Source organism: Andrographis paniculata, unplaced genomic scaffold, assembly GCF_009805555.1.
Source record: "Andrographis paniculata isolate CXL003 unplaced genomic scaffold, ASM980555v1 Contig34END, whole genome shotgun sequence".
NCBI lineage: Eukaryota > Viridiplantae > Streptophyta > Magnoliopsida > Lamiales > Acanthaceae > Andrographis > Andrographis paniculata.
The window spans coordinates 3,144,677-3,161,361 of record NW_026137567.1 but is presented as its reverse complement, the minus strand read 5'-3'; the positions used below and the strand labels follow the sequence as shown (position 1 = coordinate 3,161,361).

General features: G+C 35.7%; 1 protein-coding gene across 1 annotated transcript; it reads right to left on the bottom strand.

The window, feature by feature from the left end:
• Positions 1 to 10,001: 10,001 nt before the first annotated feature.
• LOC127248910 (F-box protein FBW2-like) lies at positions 10,002 to 12,672 on the bottom strand. The gene is made up of 3 exons (XM_051271473.1): positions 12,376 to 12,672; positions 11,319 to 11,646; positions 10,002 to 10,913 (listed from the first exon to the last, which is right to left on the bottom strand). The coding sequence occupies exons 2-3, from the start codon at positions 11,624 to 11,626 to the stop codon at positions 10,247 to 10,249; spliced, it is 975 nt and encodes a 324-aa protein (XP_051127430.1). The 5' UTR covers positions 11,627 to 11,646; positions 12,376 to 12,672; the 3' UTR covers positions 10,002 to 10,246.
• Between the last annotated feature and the right edge of the window lie 4,013 nt (positions 12,673 to 16,685).

Sequence of the window (16,685 nt, the reverse complement as noted above, 5' to 3'; positions counted from 1 at the left end):
GCAATCTTCAAAAATCTTTGGCCAGAAAAACCCCAAACGATGAATGGCCCATCTCATATTCAGACCTGCTCGATGAGCTCCACATATCCCACCATGTACTTCTGTCATCACTTCTAGAGCTTCTTTAGATCCCAAGCATTTCAAAAGTAAACCTTCAAATGATCTCTTGTACAAAATTCCATTTATCAATTGAAAACGTAAAGCCTTCAATCGTGTCGCAATTGAAACACTCGCACCAGGATTCTGTAAATACAGGATAAGCTCTGTTCTCCAATCGGGCACTGTTTCACCATCGGACTTCTGTCTGATAATAACTTCGCAATCGGGCTCCTGACCGACCATCTCCTGCCCGACAGCCTCGCAGTCGGGCTCCTGTCCGACACTCTCCTGCCCGATCATAACTGCACAATCGGGCTCCTGTCCGATAGCCTCTTGCTCGACCGTAACTTCGCAGTCGGGCTCCTGTCCAATATCCTCTTGCCCGACCGTAACTTCGCAGTCGGGCTCCTGTCCAATATCCTCTTGCCCGACCGTAACTTCGCAGTCGGGCTCCTGTCCAATATCCTCTAGAATTCCTTTACATGCCCTTTGAGCCAATTCATCAGCACGTTGGTTTTCTTTCCTCGGAATGAACTCAATTATTACTTCTGAGATTTTTGTCAGTAACCGACTCACAATGTCCCTGTATCTGCGAAGATGAGGGTAATTGCAAACATATTGGTTGTTTACCTGGTTGATTACTAGTTGAGAATCCCCTCTTATGATTACAGACTGGACCTTCCTGGCTATTAAAGCCTCCAGACCCAAAATTAAAGCCTCATACTCTGCCGAATTATGGGTCATGGCTTCCAATCGTAATTGTAAGTTGATCTTTTGACCATCAGGTCCTTGCAAAAAGACCCCTGCCCCTGATTTGTTTCCAGAGGTAGAACCATCAAAGAACATCAACCAAGTTCTGGTACTTATATATGGCACACATCCGACCTGTAGATTATCCACATATGATGAACGACCAAGTGGTCGGACGCTATCACAAAGAGAATATCCGACTTGTGAAAATTCTGCTAAGAAGTCGGCTATTGCTTGTCCCTTGATTGCCCTCAGCGGGGAATGTTGAAGATCAAAAGGAGCCAATTTGATGGCCCACTTCATAAGTCTGCCCTTCATAGTAGGTCTCTGCAAAATTAATTTGATGAGATCCACCTTTGATATGACCTCAATTCTTCTGGGCAGCAAATAATGCTCGAGTTTAGTACAAGCGAAGACCAATGAATAACACATTTTTTCTGGCATAGTGTAATTCAGTTCTGGTCCTGTAAGGGTTTTACTGAGATAGTAGATTGCCCTTTCCTTCCCGTCATCACCATCCTGTGCCAATAAACAGCTAACCACTTCATATGTATTTGCCAAATAAAGTTTGAGTGGCCGACCTTGTTTAGGAGGCATCAAGACTGGAGGGTGAACCAATGCCTGCTTGATAGCATCTAAAGCCATTTGTTGATCGGGACCCCATTCGAAAGCATTTTTTCCAGCCTTCAACAGTTTAGTGATGGGTCTGACCTTGCCAGCAGCATTAGAAATGAAACGCCTCAAATAATTCACCTTACCCAAAAGACTTTGGATTTCTTTAATCGTCCTGGGTGGCCGACTATCAAGAATGGCTTTAGCCTTGTTGGCATCGATTTCAATTCCTCTCTCATGAACTAAAAATCCTAAAAAGCTCCCGGCTGATATTCCAAAGGCACATTTGGTTGGATTCATCTTTAAATTGTACTTCTTCATTCTTTCAAATGCCTCCTCAAGATTTCTTAGATGTTCATCAAAACTGGCAGATTTAACAATAACATCATCAATATACACTTCCATAGATCTGCCAATTAAATCATGAAAGATTGAATTCATGGCTCTTTGGTAAGTTGCCCCTGCATTCTTTAACCCGAATGGCATGACTGTCCATTCATAAATACCTAAAGCCCCTGGGCATCTGAATGTTGTCTTAGGAATGTCTTCCTCTGCCAGAAATATTTGGTTATAACCTGCATAACCATCCATCAGACTAAGGATTTTATGCCCTGCTGCTGCATCTATCAACATGTCGGCCATAGGCATCACATATTCATCCTTAGGGGTAGCTAGATTCAAATCCCTGAAATCGATGCATATCCTAATCTTACCATTTTTCTTGACCACTGGCACAATATTAGCCAGCCACTCCGCATAACGGCAAGGCTGAATAAAACCCACTTTGAGAAGTTTTTGGATTTCTTCCTTGATTTGAGGCATTAGGTCCGGGCTCATTCGCCTTGGAGGTTGTTTGTAAGGTTTACAACCTTCTTTGATAGGCAATCGATGCTCTATTAGACTTCTTGTCAAACCAGGCATCTCTGAATAATCCCATGCTAAACAATCAATGTTGTTTCTAATAACTTCGAGCATCATTGTTTGTTGCTCTTTAGACAAATAACCACTTAACCTGATCACTTTTGGAACCAATTCGGTTCCTAAATTAAACTCCAATAATGGGTCTTGTGATGAAGCTGTTGGTTCTGTTTTCTCCAATAAATCAGGCCAACGAAATTGTTCATCTTCTTGGAGGTGAACATCAAGAATCTCTTTACTATTTTCTGCTTTATGTAATAACTGCTTTAAATAGAACTTATTAATAAGAGAACTACATACTTCTAAACTTGTATCATCCATTGCAAACAAATTATATGGGAATGGGTGTGGCTTTATCATGAGCCATACAATCAAGGTGTTCTTTTAATAGAACATCGAGTTCTGGCCAGTGACTTTATAACCCTTGTATGGGTACTCCCTGGCCATATACAACTGAGACATCGGAGCCAAAGGACTGGAATAAAACACTGACTCTTCAACTTGCTCTGATATATCGAAGGGGTTGTCATTCGCTTCCATTTTGAGAACCTGATTTCCTTCCCAGAACATCAATTGTTGGTGCAGGGTTGATGGCACACATTGGGAGGCATGAATCCAGTCTCTTCCCAGCAAGAGAGAGTATGTAGTATCTGCGTCCACAATAAAGAAAACAGTGGAAATCTTCTTTGGTCCGACTTCAATGGTGGCAACCATCATCCCTTCAGGCTTAGTCGGCTGCCCTGTAAAACTTGTCATTTCGAATTCCACAGGAGACAGATCATGAATTCCTTTCCCTAGCTTCTTGAGAGTCTTCAATGGCATAACGTTAAAGACTGCTCCATTATCCACGAAAACCTTTGTAATTGGTTTCCCACAAATGTGAGCATTAACATACAGAGGTTTCAAATGGGAGATTGCACCCTCTGGAATAGGAGGAAACACTATCGAAGGCGTTTCGGACTGAGGCTCAGAATTTGAAGTCTTTGCCCACTCTGTTTCCTCTAATTCATCATCTGCCAAGAATGCCCATAACGGTTCGTCCATAATATCATCTACCAGACTCGCCCATATCGGTTCATCTCTCATCTGATTAACTTCTGTCATCCGACAAGGGATGCGTGGTCCCAGATGAGATTTAACAGATCTTGAACTTTCCTCTGTAGTTATAACTTCTTCCTTCGTCTTGTTCTGAGGTTGAAGCGTCAAAGATTCTATACGGAAATCTTCAAGAGATGGATTGATGTTGATCCGTTCACAATGTTGGCATCTAAACCCTTTAATTATTTCATCTGCCATTCCTTTACCTTTCCCCTGTCCCGACGAACTTCTTTTGGAATGGTCGGAAGCGCCTGATTCGTCATTCGGTTGCTTTCCTGCCCAGACCCGACTGGACCGACCAATTGGAGACTGAATGGCTACTCCCTGCTCGTTGGTCGGTTGTTCTGTAGAGACTCTAACGGACCGATCTCCTGCCAAGTGGTCGGTTGCTTTTTGTTCGTCGGTTAAATGTTTTGCTGAAGGACCTCTTTTCCCATACTTTGCAGCATACCTGCGTTTGGCATTGCGAATCTGTGTGCGATTCATACCCGGGAAACGAGGGTCTATATCAACTGGTAAAGGCTTTTTATTTCGAGCCCAATTGTTCCCGACTGACCCTGTTTTTCTGGTCGGGTGGTCACGCACTAACGCCCTTTCTTTCACCTCCACATTAAAAGAACCATCTGGATGGTCCCACTTTTCAGCAACTGGCTTCTCACAAATTTTGAGTCGTTCTTCCGGTCGGCTGCTGTTTGGCCGACTTCCTTTTTTTGTTTCGGGGCTTGGCTGGTTTCGTTCCCTTTTTTGTCCATCGTTGGCCGAACTTTTCCTTGTTTCCGAACTTGGTTGGATGTCAACCATTGCCGTTGTTACATTCGGAAACGGTTGCTGGTCTACACCTAGAGTGATGTATTTGAGCCGACCTGTCTTGATGGCCTTTTGAATTTCCTTCCTAAAATGAGTACACTGACTTGTAGTGTGTGTGAAAGAATTATGCCACTTACAATATGGTCTCCCTTTGATTTCTTCTTTAGTGGCAAGTCTTTGGCCCTTTGGAATACGGATCTGCCCATCAGTCAGCAAGATATCAAAAATTTCGTCAGCTTTTGAACTATCAAACGTCGGTTGCTCTTTTCCTTCAGATCCTAGTACTGGCTTCAACTTAGGGCATACATAAGGTTTTCCAGAAAGGATTTCGGCTGCCATCTCTTCTGACTGATTAAAATCAAAGTCGCATGTTTCTGTTCCCATACTCGCCATATGTTGGCCTCTATTACGCCTGTTATGCTGATCTTCCTCTCTGAACAAAGACTCTAGACGTCCTGCCTTGGATGCAAGACTTGCCAAATCCTCAACATCCAGGGCAGTGAGTGCCTTTCTTAAACGATTATGCATATTCCGGACCACTAAATTGGTCATCTCTTTCTCATTGATTACCGTAGGACATCGTCCCTTCATCAATCGTACCCTTTCTATAAATTGTGAAGCAGATTCTTCTGGATACTGCCTCAATTCCATTAAATCTGTTAAAGAAACAGTTGGTAAAGGATTGAAGAATCTAGCATGAAATGCCGTCTCCAGTCCTTCCCACGTCTGAATTTGTCCAGGAGGCAGACTTGCAAACCACGAAAACGCGGTTCTAGTAAGAGATAAGCCAAACAGTTGCAACTTATAAAAAGGGTTATTACCAACTTCTCCCAATTGTGCTGTGAACCGACCAACATGTTCTATGGTGGAAGATCCGTCCTCCCCTGAGAATGCATGAAAATCGGGTGGTCGATAATTCCTTGGGAGAGGGTGCTCATTAATGACCCTTTCTGGGAAAGGTTTCTGATATGCAGGGCGGTTAGCCATCTGAGGAGTTAATCCATACTGATCCCTTAATATATGTGCAAGCTCATCAGGATCTACATGAAAGCGTTGATGATCAGGAACATGGAACGGATCCTGCACAGGAATATGAATAGGATCATGTATATATCCTTCAGGCCTGTCCTCCCTTATATTGTTCGTCTGCGGATTGGTAACCCTTGGTCCCAGTGGAACAGTGTTTGGAAAAGTTAGAGGAGACTTTCCCCTATCCATTCGGTTGGGATTTGTGGCACTTGGAAATGCACTATCCACGAATGATGGCCCTGCGAAATTTGTCTGTAGTCTAGACGGTGATACTCCTGGTGGAGTTTGAGTGGGTTGAAGACTAACCCTAGACAGTGCTTGATCTATCATGGTCTGCATCATACTCTGTTGCTCACGCAACATGTTCGTTTGTTGCTCACGCAACATTTGTTGAACATAAGACCACCAATCTGTTGGTGGTTGTGGGATTTCCCCGGCATTTGGCACATTAGGTGGTGGAACGGATTCTCCCACCGGTGCCGACGATGATTGAGGTTGTGAACCTGCCATATGGACCCTTCCGATAATACGGCCGGATCTTAGACGTATGTAATTATCGCCGGAATTGGAATGAGCAATTTTGCCTTGCTCCCACTGTGGTCGCCAATTTGTTGATGTATTTTTTCAACAAAAATAAAGTAAAATTCAAAGATATAGAAAATATCCTTAAACTTGATTAATTAGTGCCTGAGATTAGGAATCTCTAAACACTGTATGGTACAGAAAATAAACTGGAAAATAAAAGACTGAAATTTAAAGTGGTGATCCCCAAATCTGACTTTGCTTTGTTGAAGTTGATTGAAGATGCCTTGCCAAATGATTATCCAAGCCTTTAAATATTCTCTGGGAAACCGTACCGAAAACCGTCACCCGAACGGTTACAACGTCTCCTTCCAAACCGTCTTCCAACCCTTCTCACGCTGACACGCGTCCTCAGCAGACCAAAATTATCCTTATATTTCACTCTTTGAGCCGACCACAAACCTTCCGCTCTTTTGGCCCGACTGCCAATCTACAATAGTATGGGTCCGACTGCCAATCCTCCCGACTTGAGATCTTTCCGTCTTGAGGACATCTCCCGACCTAAAAACCTTCCGACTTGAGGTCTTTCCGCCTTGAGGACTTCCCGACCTGAAAACCTTCCGACTTGAGGTCTTTCCGTCTTGAGGACTTCCCGACCTAAAAACCTTCCGACTTGAGGTCTTTCCGTCTTGAGGACCTCCCGACCTGAAAACCTTCCGACCTGAGGTCTTTCCGCCTTGAGGACCTCCCGACCTGAAGACCTTCTGACCTGAGGTCCTTCCGTCTTGAGGACCTACCGACCTGAGGTCCTTCCGTCCTGATGACCTTCCGTCTTGAGGACCTACCGACCTGAAGACTTTCCTTAGTAATAAACCTATTTTCCTTGATTTCCTCATGGTGCCCTTCAGTCAGTTCAATCAACTCTATTGCCAGGCCCACTATTCTTTTTACCTTGGGCTTTTAACCTAATTCTAAATTTCGTACGTAACACGAGGAATTCAGGGTTACGATAACTCCTTATTTATTTTAATAAGAATTTAAATTAAAAAAATTCTACCATAATTCCTCATTTTTCCATTTTTTTGTACCGATGAAGTGATCTCGCAATTTTTTTTTTTTTTTTCACTAGGTCGCTGCCTCATCACCGCCATCGACCGCCGTGCTCAGCCATCGACAGCCACGCGTCCAAGCCCAGCCCGAACACCGCCGCCGCTGTTCCTAAAATTTATGTAATTCCACCGCCATAGACCTAGGGCGTCGATCCCTTATTCCTCTCTTTTTTCTTTCCTTCTTTCCATTCCTGGAATATTTGAGGTAATTTATTTGATTTTGATTAATTTTGTATTAGGGTTCTAGTTTCTACGCTGTTGGTGTCATTTTATTTATAAATACGGTGGTGGGCAGTGGATATACTGTTAAAAAGATACAAATCTTTGTTTGTATTTTATATACATTTTTATTGATTAGTTTATTCTGTATTCTGCTATATCATTTGAATTTTTATAGAAGATTTAAAATTCTAACATTGTAGGATTAGTTTCTAATATTATTCGAGTGCAACTTGCTGGTAATATTCAATAATTGCCTTTAATAATTTTGCAGTTTTAAAGATAGTTATGACTGAAATATTTATTGTCAAGCCTTAATAACTTGAATATAAGCTTATTTTGAACTCATATACCCATGAATTAATGAGTTTCAAATCTTAGAGTCCTTACCTAATTAATTATTAGGTTAGGTTCTTCCATGATAATTTCAATGTTCTTCATTTTATGACTTTTCATTATTCTCTAGGTTGTCTCATGCTCTTAGAATATTGGTAATATTTCTTCTGGCATGCATGCACTCATCCTTCTATAAATTGGTAGCTGGAAGATAATACCAACAGATTAATTGTTTTTCTATTTAATATCTGATTTTTTTTTGTGTAATGTCATCATGCTAAAATATGTAGTTGATATTAAGAACTACCATATATTATATTTAGTTGAACTTGTTTAGGAATCTACAGTTAAAGCCTCTTACATCAAAGGCTCTCGATTTTCTGCATAAATATTATGCTCTTTATAAGGATAATATATTTGTGTATTGTTATTATTTTTAGTTCAATTATATTATTTTCAGATTATCTTTTCATATCGAGATGGATTGTCCGGAGCTGCTAACGACCGATTGTTTCATCTTCAATCGACACATCGTTCTGAACGTATTTGGAATGGTAAGTTGATTGATCATAAGTTTAGTTGTTTGTCCCGACAGATATTGGACTAATATATCATCATTATATCATCCTAGAGTTCTTGAAATATTGCATCGAATTGGATTTTATGGGGTATATAGAATTGGATATGTTAAGCACGATCCTGGTTTTCTTACAGCATTAGTCAAGCGTCAGCGTCCTAAAACACACACTTTTCACTTTATTTATAATCCTAAATTGCGTTCACGAATTGGCTATCCATCTAGGCTACCATCTTACAATCATTTTACGGTAAATTTTTTCTTTATTTAATGCAATATAATTATTGCATTTTGAAAAAATTATATATATATATATTGTAGGTTTATCAATTTAGACATTACCCAGATATTGAAGTTAGTCTAGTCCAAAACATTATTGACGTTTCACAAGATCGAGCACATTGGACATTTTTGTCATATGAAACTATATTCACAAATGATGATTAAGTCCACTTAAGTCCAGATCCTTATATTTACAGTAATTCTATTAACGCATATGAGACTGGTGAAAGTAGTGGTGTGCACGAAAACAGTAGTACACCTCAAGGTAATATGGTTAATTTTGATCATTTACAACCATCACCACTTTTGGAATGCCACCATGTGCAATCTCAAGGACGTGTACTTGATAACTCACCTATTGAATGTAATATTGTTGAATCTCCATGTCCTCAAATTCAACGAGTAATTCGTATATGCACTCGTGAAAGTCATCATCGTAATAACTTGTCAACGTTCCAAGTGTGACTTATATGATGCAATCACACCCCACTTGCAATAAGTTTTTCCATAATGCTTACACTTTACCCTAAAAATTGTACGGGTGATCTTTGTCACTGTATATTCTCTACCGGCCACTCACACCGAGTAATCCTTTATAGCAATTTGCATTTGCTTTTTATCACTGAATATCATCCCAGAAATCAGCATTATTTTTTGTGTACGCATTCCATTTGCAACTAGGAGTATCTTATGTATCTTGTAGAAACTCCTTCCGAGACAAGCTCTGAAAAAATTCAGTCGATGGATGTTCTGTCTCACCCGGTATGGTACGTGTTTCGCGACATCTCGATGACCCTAGATTTGGTCATTCTGCAACACCACTATTTTCTCTGTCATCATTTTTTTTCCATACTACAGTGATTTTGATTCACTACATTCATCTCGACCGATTCCCTCATAATCAGCATATAATATTAGTAAATCATCACTTGTTGGATTATATGTAATCACATCTTATCCTTGGTTTCTTTTACTTACTTGGTTGATTGAGACTTGTGATAATTGGGACTTGTGATATTTGATTTGTGATAGGCTAGTATTGATTGTTGTTAGTGCCTTAGTTAGATTTAGGCATTGGTACTTAGTACTTAGGTTTATTCTTGATGGTTGATTGTTTGCATTAGACTATGTAGCCTATATCATTAGAACTACATACAGCTTGATCTCGTTCGAGTATATAGACAACTCATTTTGGAAGCAGTCGTTGCGGAAAAAAAATAAAATAAAATAAACAACCAAAGAACACACAAAACCTTTGTTTTGCTTTAAAAAATTTGGGTAGCTCTGACACTATTATTAAGAATATAGAATCGAAAAATGGAAATCGAAAAGAGTTAAAGAAACTAAATAATGGTATTTATCTCGCTTTAAAAATCAAAACACAAAACAGTAATGAAAAACCAACACACACAGGTCATGTAACTCACATTTACATAGATATACTTTTATGAACGAAGAGCAACCTAAACTCAGTAGCATGCAATTCGCGACGGCCAAAACACAACGATTCATATTTCATAGTATATTAATATTAAAATATAATTATTTTTATTATACTAAAAAATAATAATAATTTAAAATATAACAAACAAAAATAATAAAAACAATACATTTAATCGATACTAATAAAGTATTTTTCAAAATATTCAACCACAACTCAAATTTATTTCAATAAAATACATAACATATAGTAATTACACTCCAAACCTTCACTTCACCCAAACTTTCTACTCCAACCAACCAAAACAAATATTTCCATCACAAACACACTTCAATCCATTCATCGAACAACAGTTTTTCTTACACATCACAAGAACACACACACACACACACACATATATATATATATATATATATATAAACCATCTTCACAATCCAGACATCCTTATTAGGGCGAATGAGGCCAATCATAAGCAGCATCGACAGCGTTAACGGCGTCGTAAAACCACATCTCAACATCCTCCATAGGATCATCATCTTCCCAGAAATCATCCATCATCTCCCCCAACTCCTCATCCTCACCGTCCATCTCCCCGGCCACAAAATCCCACGCCAAGTACCCGCCCGACGACCCCGCCGAGTAATCCGAATTATCGTCCCGCCCGTTCACGTCGCAGCTGTTGCAAATGTCCGGCCCGACCAGTTTCAGCTTCGTGAACCTCTTCACAAATTTCTCGTCCAAGTTCACGTTCCAGCAACCCCGCACATCGAGCAGCTCCAAATCCTTACACTTCTCGAGAATATCCGCCACCCCGGAGGTGCCCACGAGCAAGTACGCAATCTCAAGGTGCTTCAGCTTCCGCATCGTCGACGCAATCGCCACCGCCTCGTCGTCCTGCGACAGCTTGTCCATCACTTTGAGCGGATGCATCACGCGGCGTAACGTCGTGAGCCACTTGCAGTGCTCGCCGATCGCTCGCAGGGCCTCGGCTCCCACGTTTATGCAATAGCTCAAATCGAGAAACGTGAGCGCGCTCATCTTTCCCGCGGCATTTACCATTGTCGAATCCGTAATGTCGCTTCTTTGGATGCGCAGCGCTTGCAACGATCGAGCACTGCGACGACAAGTCTTGCATTAATTGACGGATAAAACTACTAACAAATTAAGCTCTACCGATCAAATTCGGACCATTGATTATCGAAGCTGCATTGCCGGAATTACATTCGAAACATCGAAACTATTCGGATATTCAGTTCTAAATTTAGTATATTTAAATTTAAATTTGTTCTTATTTATTATTTCGATTTGAGTCTATCGGGTTCAATCTATTTTATGTTCTATATGTAAGCCCTTATTTTGAATTTTGATGATCAAATCATGCAATTTTTCAATTTTCTTAAAATATTACTCATCAAAAGCCAATATAGTCCGAATCTAAATTTACTAAAACTGAATATCTAAAATATCTCAAACATTAAATAAAGCGCGAATTCGACTGATTACCGGATTCGATACTTACTGATTTGCGACGAACGAAACGGTTTGATCGTTGGTAAGACCGGAGACAGTGAGTTTCCTTAGGGAACCACAGCTTCTTCCGACGAGGAGTCGGAGCATTCGATCGATGAGTTCGGGCTTTTCGGGGTTGCAGTTCCATGCCCATTCATCAAGGTTTATCTCTTGCCAGCAATAAGGTCCGGCAACTGTTCTCCTCCAAGATTTACAGACGGCGGGAACGACTGTCAGAATGTCGCGCAAAGGAAGGTGCTTAAATATTAGGCCGAGGGCGTCGGGTATCAGTTCGTCCCATTTTCGGACATCCTCCATTGATGGATCTAATACTTTCACTGCAAATCGTGCAAAATTTTAAGAAGGATGAAGTATGTGATTGATTGTTCCATTCGATGTAATCAAGACTTGTTAGTTATATTTTCTCCATTCGAAATTGAATCAGTGAGGAAAATTTGCTTCTCATTTATTCGAATTAAATATGATTTCTTCCATTGTTAATTCCCTAGGGAAGAAACTGAGCTTATCTATCTATCTGCAAATCAGCTACCAAGAAATGTAGATACCTTATATCAACATCCAAAAGATATGAAATATACTATAAAACAAAGAGATTGCTAATTAAAATAGAGAGAGAGAGAGAGAGAGAGAGAGAGCAATGATGAAGCTGCAGAGAAGAACTGGGGGAGAAGAACATCAGAGGGCCCACGACATTACCATATCCAGAAATACGCAGAAATGAAGAATAGATCAGAGGCACCACAAAGAAGATCAATCTCGCCAAGAAACACACAAATAATCAAAAATCAAAATCAAACAAATGAAAACCCAAACAGAAACAAAACTAATTTTAGTTTAGAGAGAGAGAGAGGGAATGGAGAAAGGTGGAGTGAGAAGGAAGAAAAGAAGGAAACCGACAGACAGAGAGAAAAGGAGAAGTGATGGTTTGGAAGGGAAGAGGTGTCACTAAAGGAGAGCAGGGCCAAACCAAAAACCACAAAAGGAAAAAGGTGAAGAAGGTTTGCAGCAGACCAGACCAGACCAGAGGGAATTGAAATTAAAATTACCTTTTAGCTATAGCTTTTGTATTGCTTGGAAGAATAAATCGAATCGAATCGAAGAAGAACTGAGATGAGATTGTGTAGGATCTGCTGAAGCAAAAGCACACCGGTTTCTCCGCCTGAAATGAAGGGTCCTCCTCCTCTTCGCTACACCGCCACCATTCTCTCTCCCTCTCTCTCTCTCTCTCTCTCTATCTCTAACTCTTCTCCATATATTTTGATTTTGGATTTTCAGAGGGGGTGAAAAGGAAAGAAGCAAAAGCAATGTCCCATCTTACTTACGTCTTCTTCTATCGCTTCATTGATGACATACATATATATATATATATAGACATCTCTGTATATCAGAGCAGATTCTCACCTCTCTTTCGTTAATATCTTTTTCCCATTTTTATTTTCATTTTTCGTTCGTGGGATTGGAAGCTAATATTATTGAGGTAGGTTGGAATTAATTATACTCTTCCATTTATTTTTTTATATCAAATTTTAATGTCATTAAATATGGTTTGATCTTGTTTTTATTTTGATATTTTAGTGTATATATAAAGTAATTGTATATGTAATAATATATTTGTAATTTAAATAAAAATTAAAGATATTTTTGTATTAATATATAATTACTTAGCCTAAAATATAAAATAAAACTTTTAATTAGTACATAAAAAAAAAAAGTAAAATACTTAAATTTGAATAAAAATAGTATTTATTTATAATTTTTTTAATTTATAGTAAATTATTTACACTTTTTAATTTATACTCCCTTCTTTAATGTGTGCTCATTTAATTGAATACAAATTTTAATAAAAATGAATAATAATTGTTATTTTTTTTATAGTAAAATAAAATACAAAAATTTAATAATTTTTATTTAAAAATAAAACAAAACTATTTATTTGATGACAATAAAAAAGAAAAGTAGTATAAATTTGAATGACGACGAGCATTAACTTTTAAACTTTAAAGCATTGTAATAAAAATATTTTCAAAAGTATTTTTTATTTGTTATATTCGCTTTCTTCTATTCTAAGAAAAAAAATTATATTCATATTTATATCAAAATTTTTATCAATAAATATAAATAAAATTTTATTAAATTTATATTATTTTAAAAAAAAATAAAATTTTATATAATATATACAAATATCAAAATATAAAAAATAATAAATAGAATATTAATAAATATGTAAAGTAAAAGAATTGGGCATCTGTTGGCATCTATACAAAGATACGCAAGAGATATTTTTATTTCTTTTAAAACAAATTTTGCTTGGAGATCTACCGTGTGATGTTCTTCATGTGTCTTATTCGATTTTAAATATATTATTTATTCTATTTTTTTAAATATATAATTAAATATTTATCTTTTATTTTTTATATTATATTAAAAATTAATTTTAAATTTAAAACATTACATCAACACTTATTTATTTCACATCGTACAACTATTCAAATTCAAAACTTTTACTGTTGAAATACCAATTCAAAATCCAAACCCCCGAACACACCCTAATTTTGTTATAATTTTATTCACTTATTCATATATTTTATAAGATATTTTTATTTTATTTTAAAATCAATTAATATAAAATCATATTTATTAAAATTTATTTCCAAGTAAACATATAGTATTTGATAGATGAAATAAGTACAATAATTAAAATTATAGTAGTAAAATTTGAGTTTGATTTTTTTAATATTTGAAATCAACAATATTCGTTTTTTCCGTTTTTAATAAAAATATATTTTTTTACAAAATATAACATTAAAATATTATTTAAACAAAAATTGAAATTGTTATATTTTATTCGTCTCATAAAAAAAGTTTCATTTTCTATTTATGTATGTCAAAAAATAATGATATATTTTTTATTGTACTGCTTATCTAAGATAATAAATATATTTACAATTTAAAATATATTACATAATGCTAATATGAATATTTTTTTTTATCACTGTAACTCAATATAATATTAATATTAAAATAATTTACACGTAAAAAACAAATGTTACTAGTATATCTAAAATAATAAAGCATTATATTTAGATAATTTTTATTACCAAAAAGAAAAAATAGAGAAAATTAATTAATATTGTAGGGTACGGGAAAAGAGAATAATAGGAAAATGATGCGAAAATTAAAAGTAGGGATGACAATGGGTCTGGGTAGACCTGAAAACCGACTCGGACCCGACCCATTTATTTCGGATTGGATCCAATTATACGGACATCGGGTCCGGGTCCGAGTCGGGTATTGTGTACCTTTATCGGGTCCGGGTCGGGTCTCAGGTTCAATGGTAGACCCTATCCGGACCCGAACCTGACTTGGACCCGATTAATATATTATTAATATATATAAAAAAAATTAATTTTTAATACTATAAATTATATTAAAAGTATGTTTTTAGTTTATTTATTTATTTATATTATTTTATTATAATATTTTTGAATAAAATATATAAATTTTAATAAATATCGGGTCTGAGTCCGGGTTCGGGTCCAATTTTAAGTTAAATTTTAAAAATTAAAAAACAATTTCGGGTTTGTCGGGTCCATCGAGTCTTGTCGGGTATTATTCGAGTCGGGTCCGGGTATGGTCGGGCCCGAGTATAATCAGGTCCAGTTCGGGTCTCGGATCCAACCATGTGTATTTGGGTCGGGTCTTGAGTCCGGCTGGACCCGACTCAACCCATTGCCATTCCTAATTAAAAAGAGATTAATGAAAAACCGACACGAAGAAAGAGAATAACGGGAATGAAATTAAGACAATTGAATGCACATACTAATTAATTTAATTAATGCTAAATTTGACTCGAAATTAACTAGTAGTAATTGTTTACATGCAAGTTCATCAATTACCAATATTAATTAAAAAAGTTAATCAATTACCAATATTAATTAAAAAATTATTGGACGTATATTAGCCTGTAGTAGCCACCTAATTATTTTAGTTACTTATTTTTATTATGAAACATTTGTAAAAGTTTTAAGATTTAAGTAATTGACTATTCTTATGAATTTAAGAACAATATTATTATTAAAAATATTCGACAATAGTTAGGAGGCTGATGAGGTCAAATTAATAATCTGATCAAATTAGAAAATTAATATAAAACAATTAATAACTCATCGTAAAATAAATAGCATAACACATTAACTTGAAGCAATTAGTATTAAGTCACAAGGCTGATAACATATATTGTGTTGCTATATATTAATCGTATATTAATATTTGTTATTTTATTTATAAATATTGATTAATTGAGTCAAATTATTATTGTGATGACATCAGAATATATTTTGTCAGATATAATTATATAATACGCCATTAAAAAATATATATATTATATTATATAAATATTTGCTTATCGAGTGATAATAGATTAAAAATAAAAATACACAATTTTTTCAAGTGGGTTTTTTTTAACAAATAAAAACACATTTTTTCAAATAGTCATTCGAAGTTTTACAATAAATTAAAAAATATTAAAATAATAGTATTTTATTATTTAGTATAAATATGAAAGAATTATTAATATTTTTGTCAAATAATTGTATGTGCAATAATATATTTGTAATTTAAATAAAAATTAAAAGTATTTTAGTATTAATATATAATTATTTTTTTAATTATTTTTTTTTTAAATACAAAAATGATATTTTGAAATAGAACAAAAAAAAATGATAAAAAGATACTTTAAATTGAAATGAAATTAACAATATATATCACATATTCATTTTTTTTATATTTCTTTGCACAAATTTTCGTACAAAACAAACATACTATTCATTTTCACTGTATCTCTCTCATTTAGTGAATTTAATATTTTCTCTAATTTAATAATACTAGAACTTTAATTTGCGTTGCTAACAAAGTAAGGGTGTGTTTGTTTGTGGGTTTGGATTTTGACGTGGAATAGTAAAAATTTTGAATTTAAATAGTTGTATGATGTGATATAAATAGGTGTTGATGTGATATTTTGAATGTAAAATTAATTTTTAATATAATATAAAAAATAAAAAATAGATATTGGATTTGATGTTTTTGGAGGAAAAAAATAGAATGAATAGTGAAAATAAAATCCAATCCCCAAAACAAACACACCCTAATTGTCCCAGTTTTCTTTAATTTTTACTCCTTTTATTTCATGCTTTAACAACATACTTATTTATTTTTTTTTATGATATTGAACTTAATATTAAATATATTTTTATATTTATATATCATACAAATATTATTACATTTGTATTATAATATTTTTCTTTTTTTTTTGTTATGAATATAATATTAATATTTAAAATTTTAAGCCATTTAACTC

What these genes read in the sequence shown, in the direction of transcription:
- LOC127248910 (XM_051271473.1), bottom strand. Translation starts at nt 11,626, where the DNA reads ATGGAGGATGTCCGAAAATGGGACGAACTGATACCCGACGCCCTCGGC. An exon ending in GTTTCGTTCGTCGCAAATCA is followed by an intron (nt 10,914 to 11,318) that starts GTAAGTATCGAA and finishes TTGTCGTCGCAG; the next exon opens with TGCTCGATCGTTGCAAGCGC.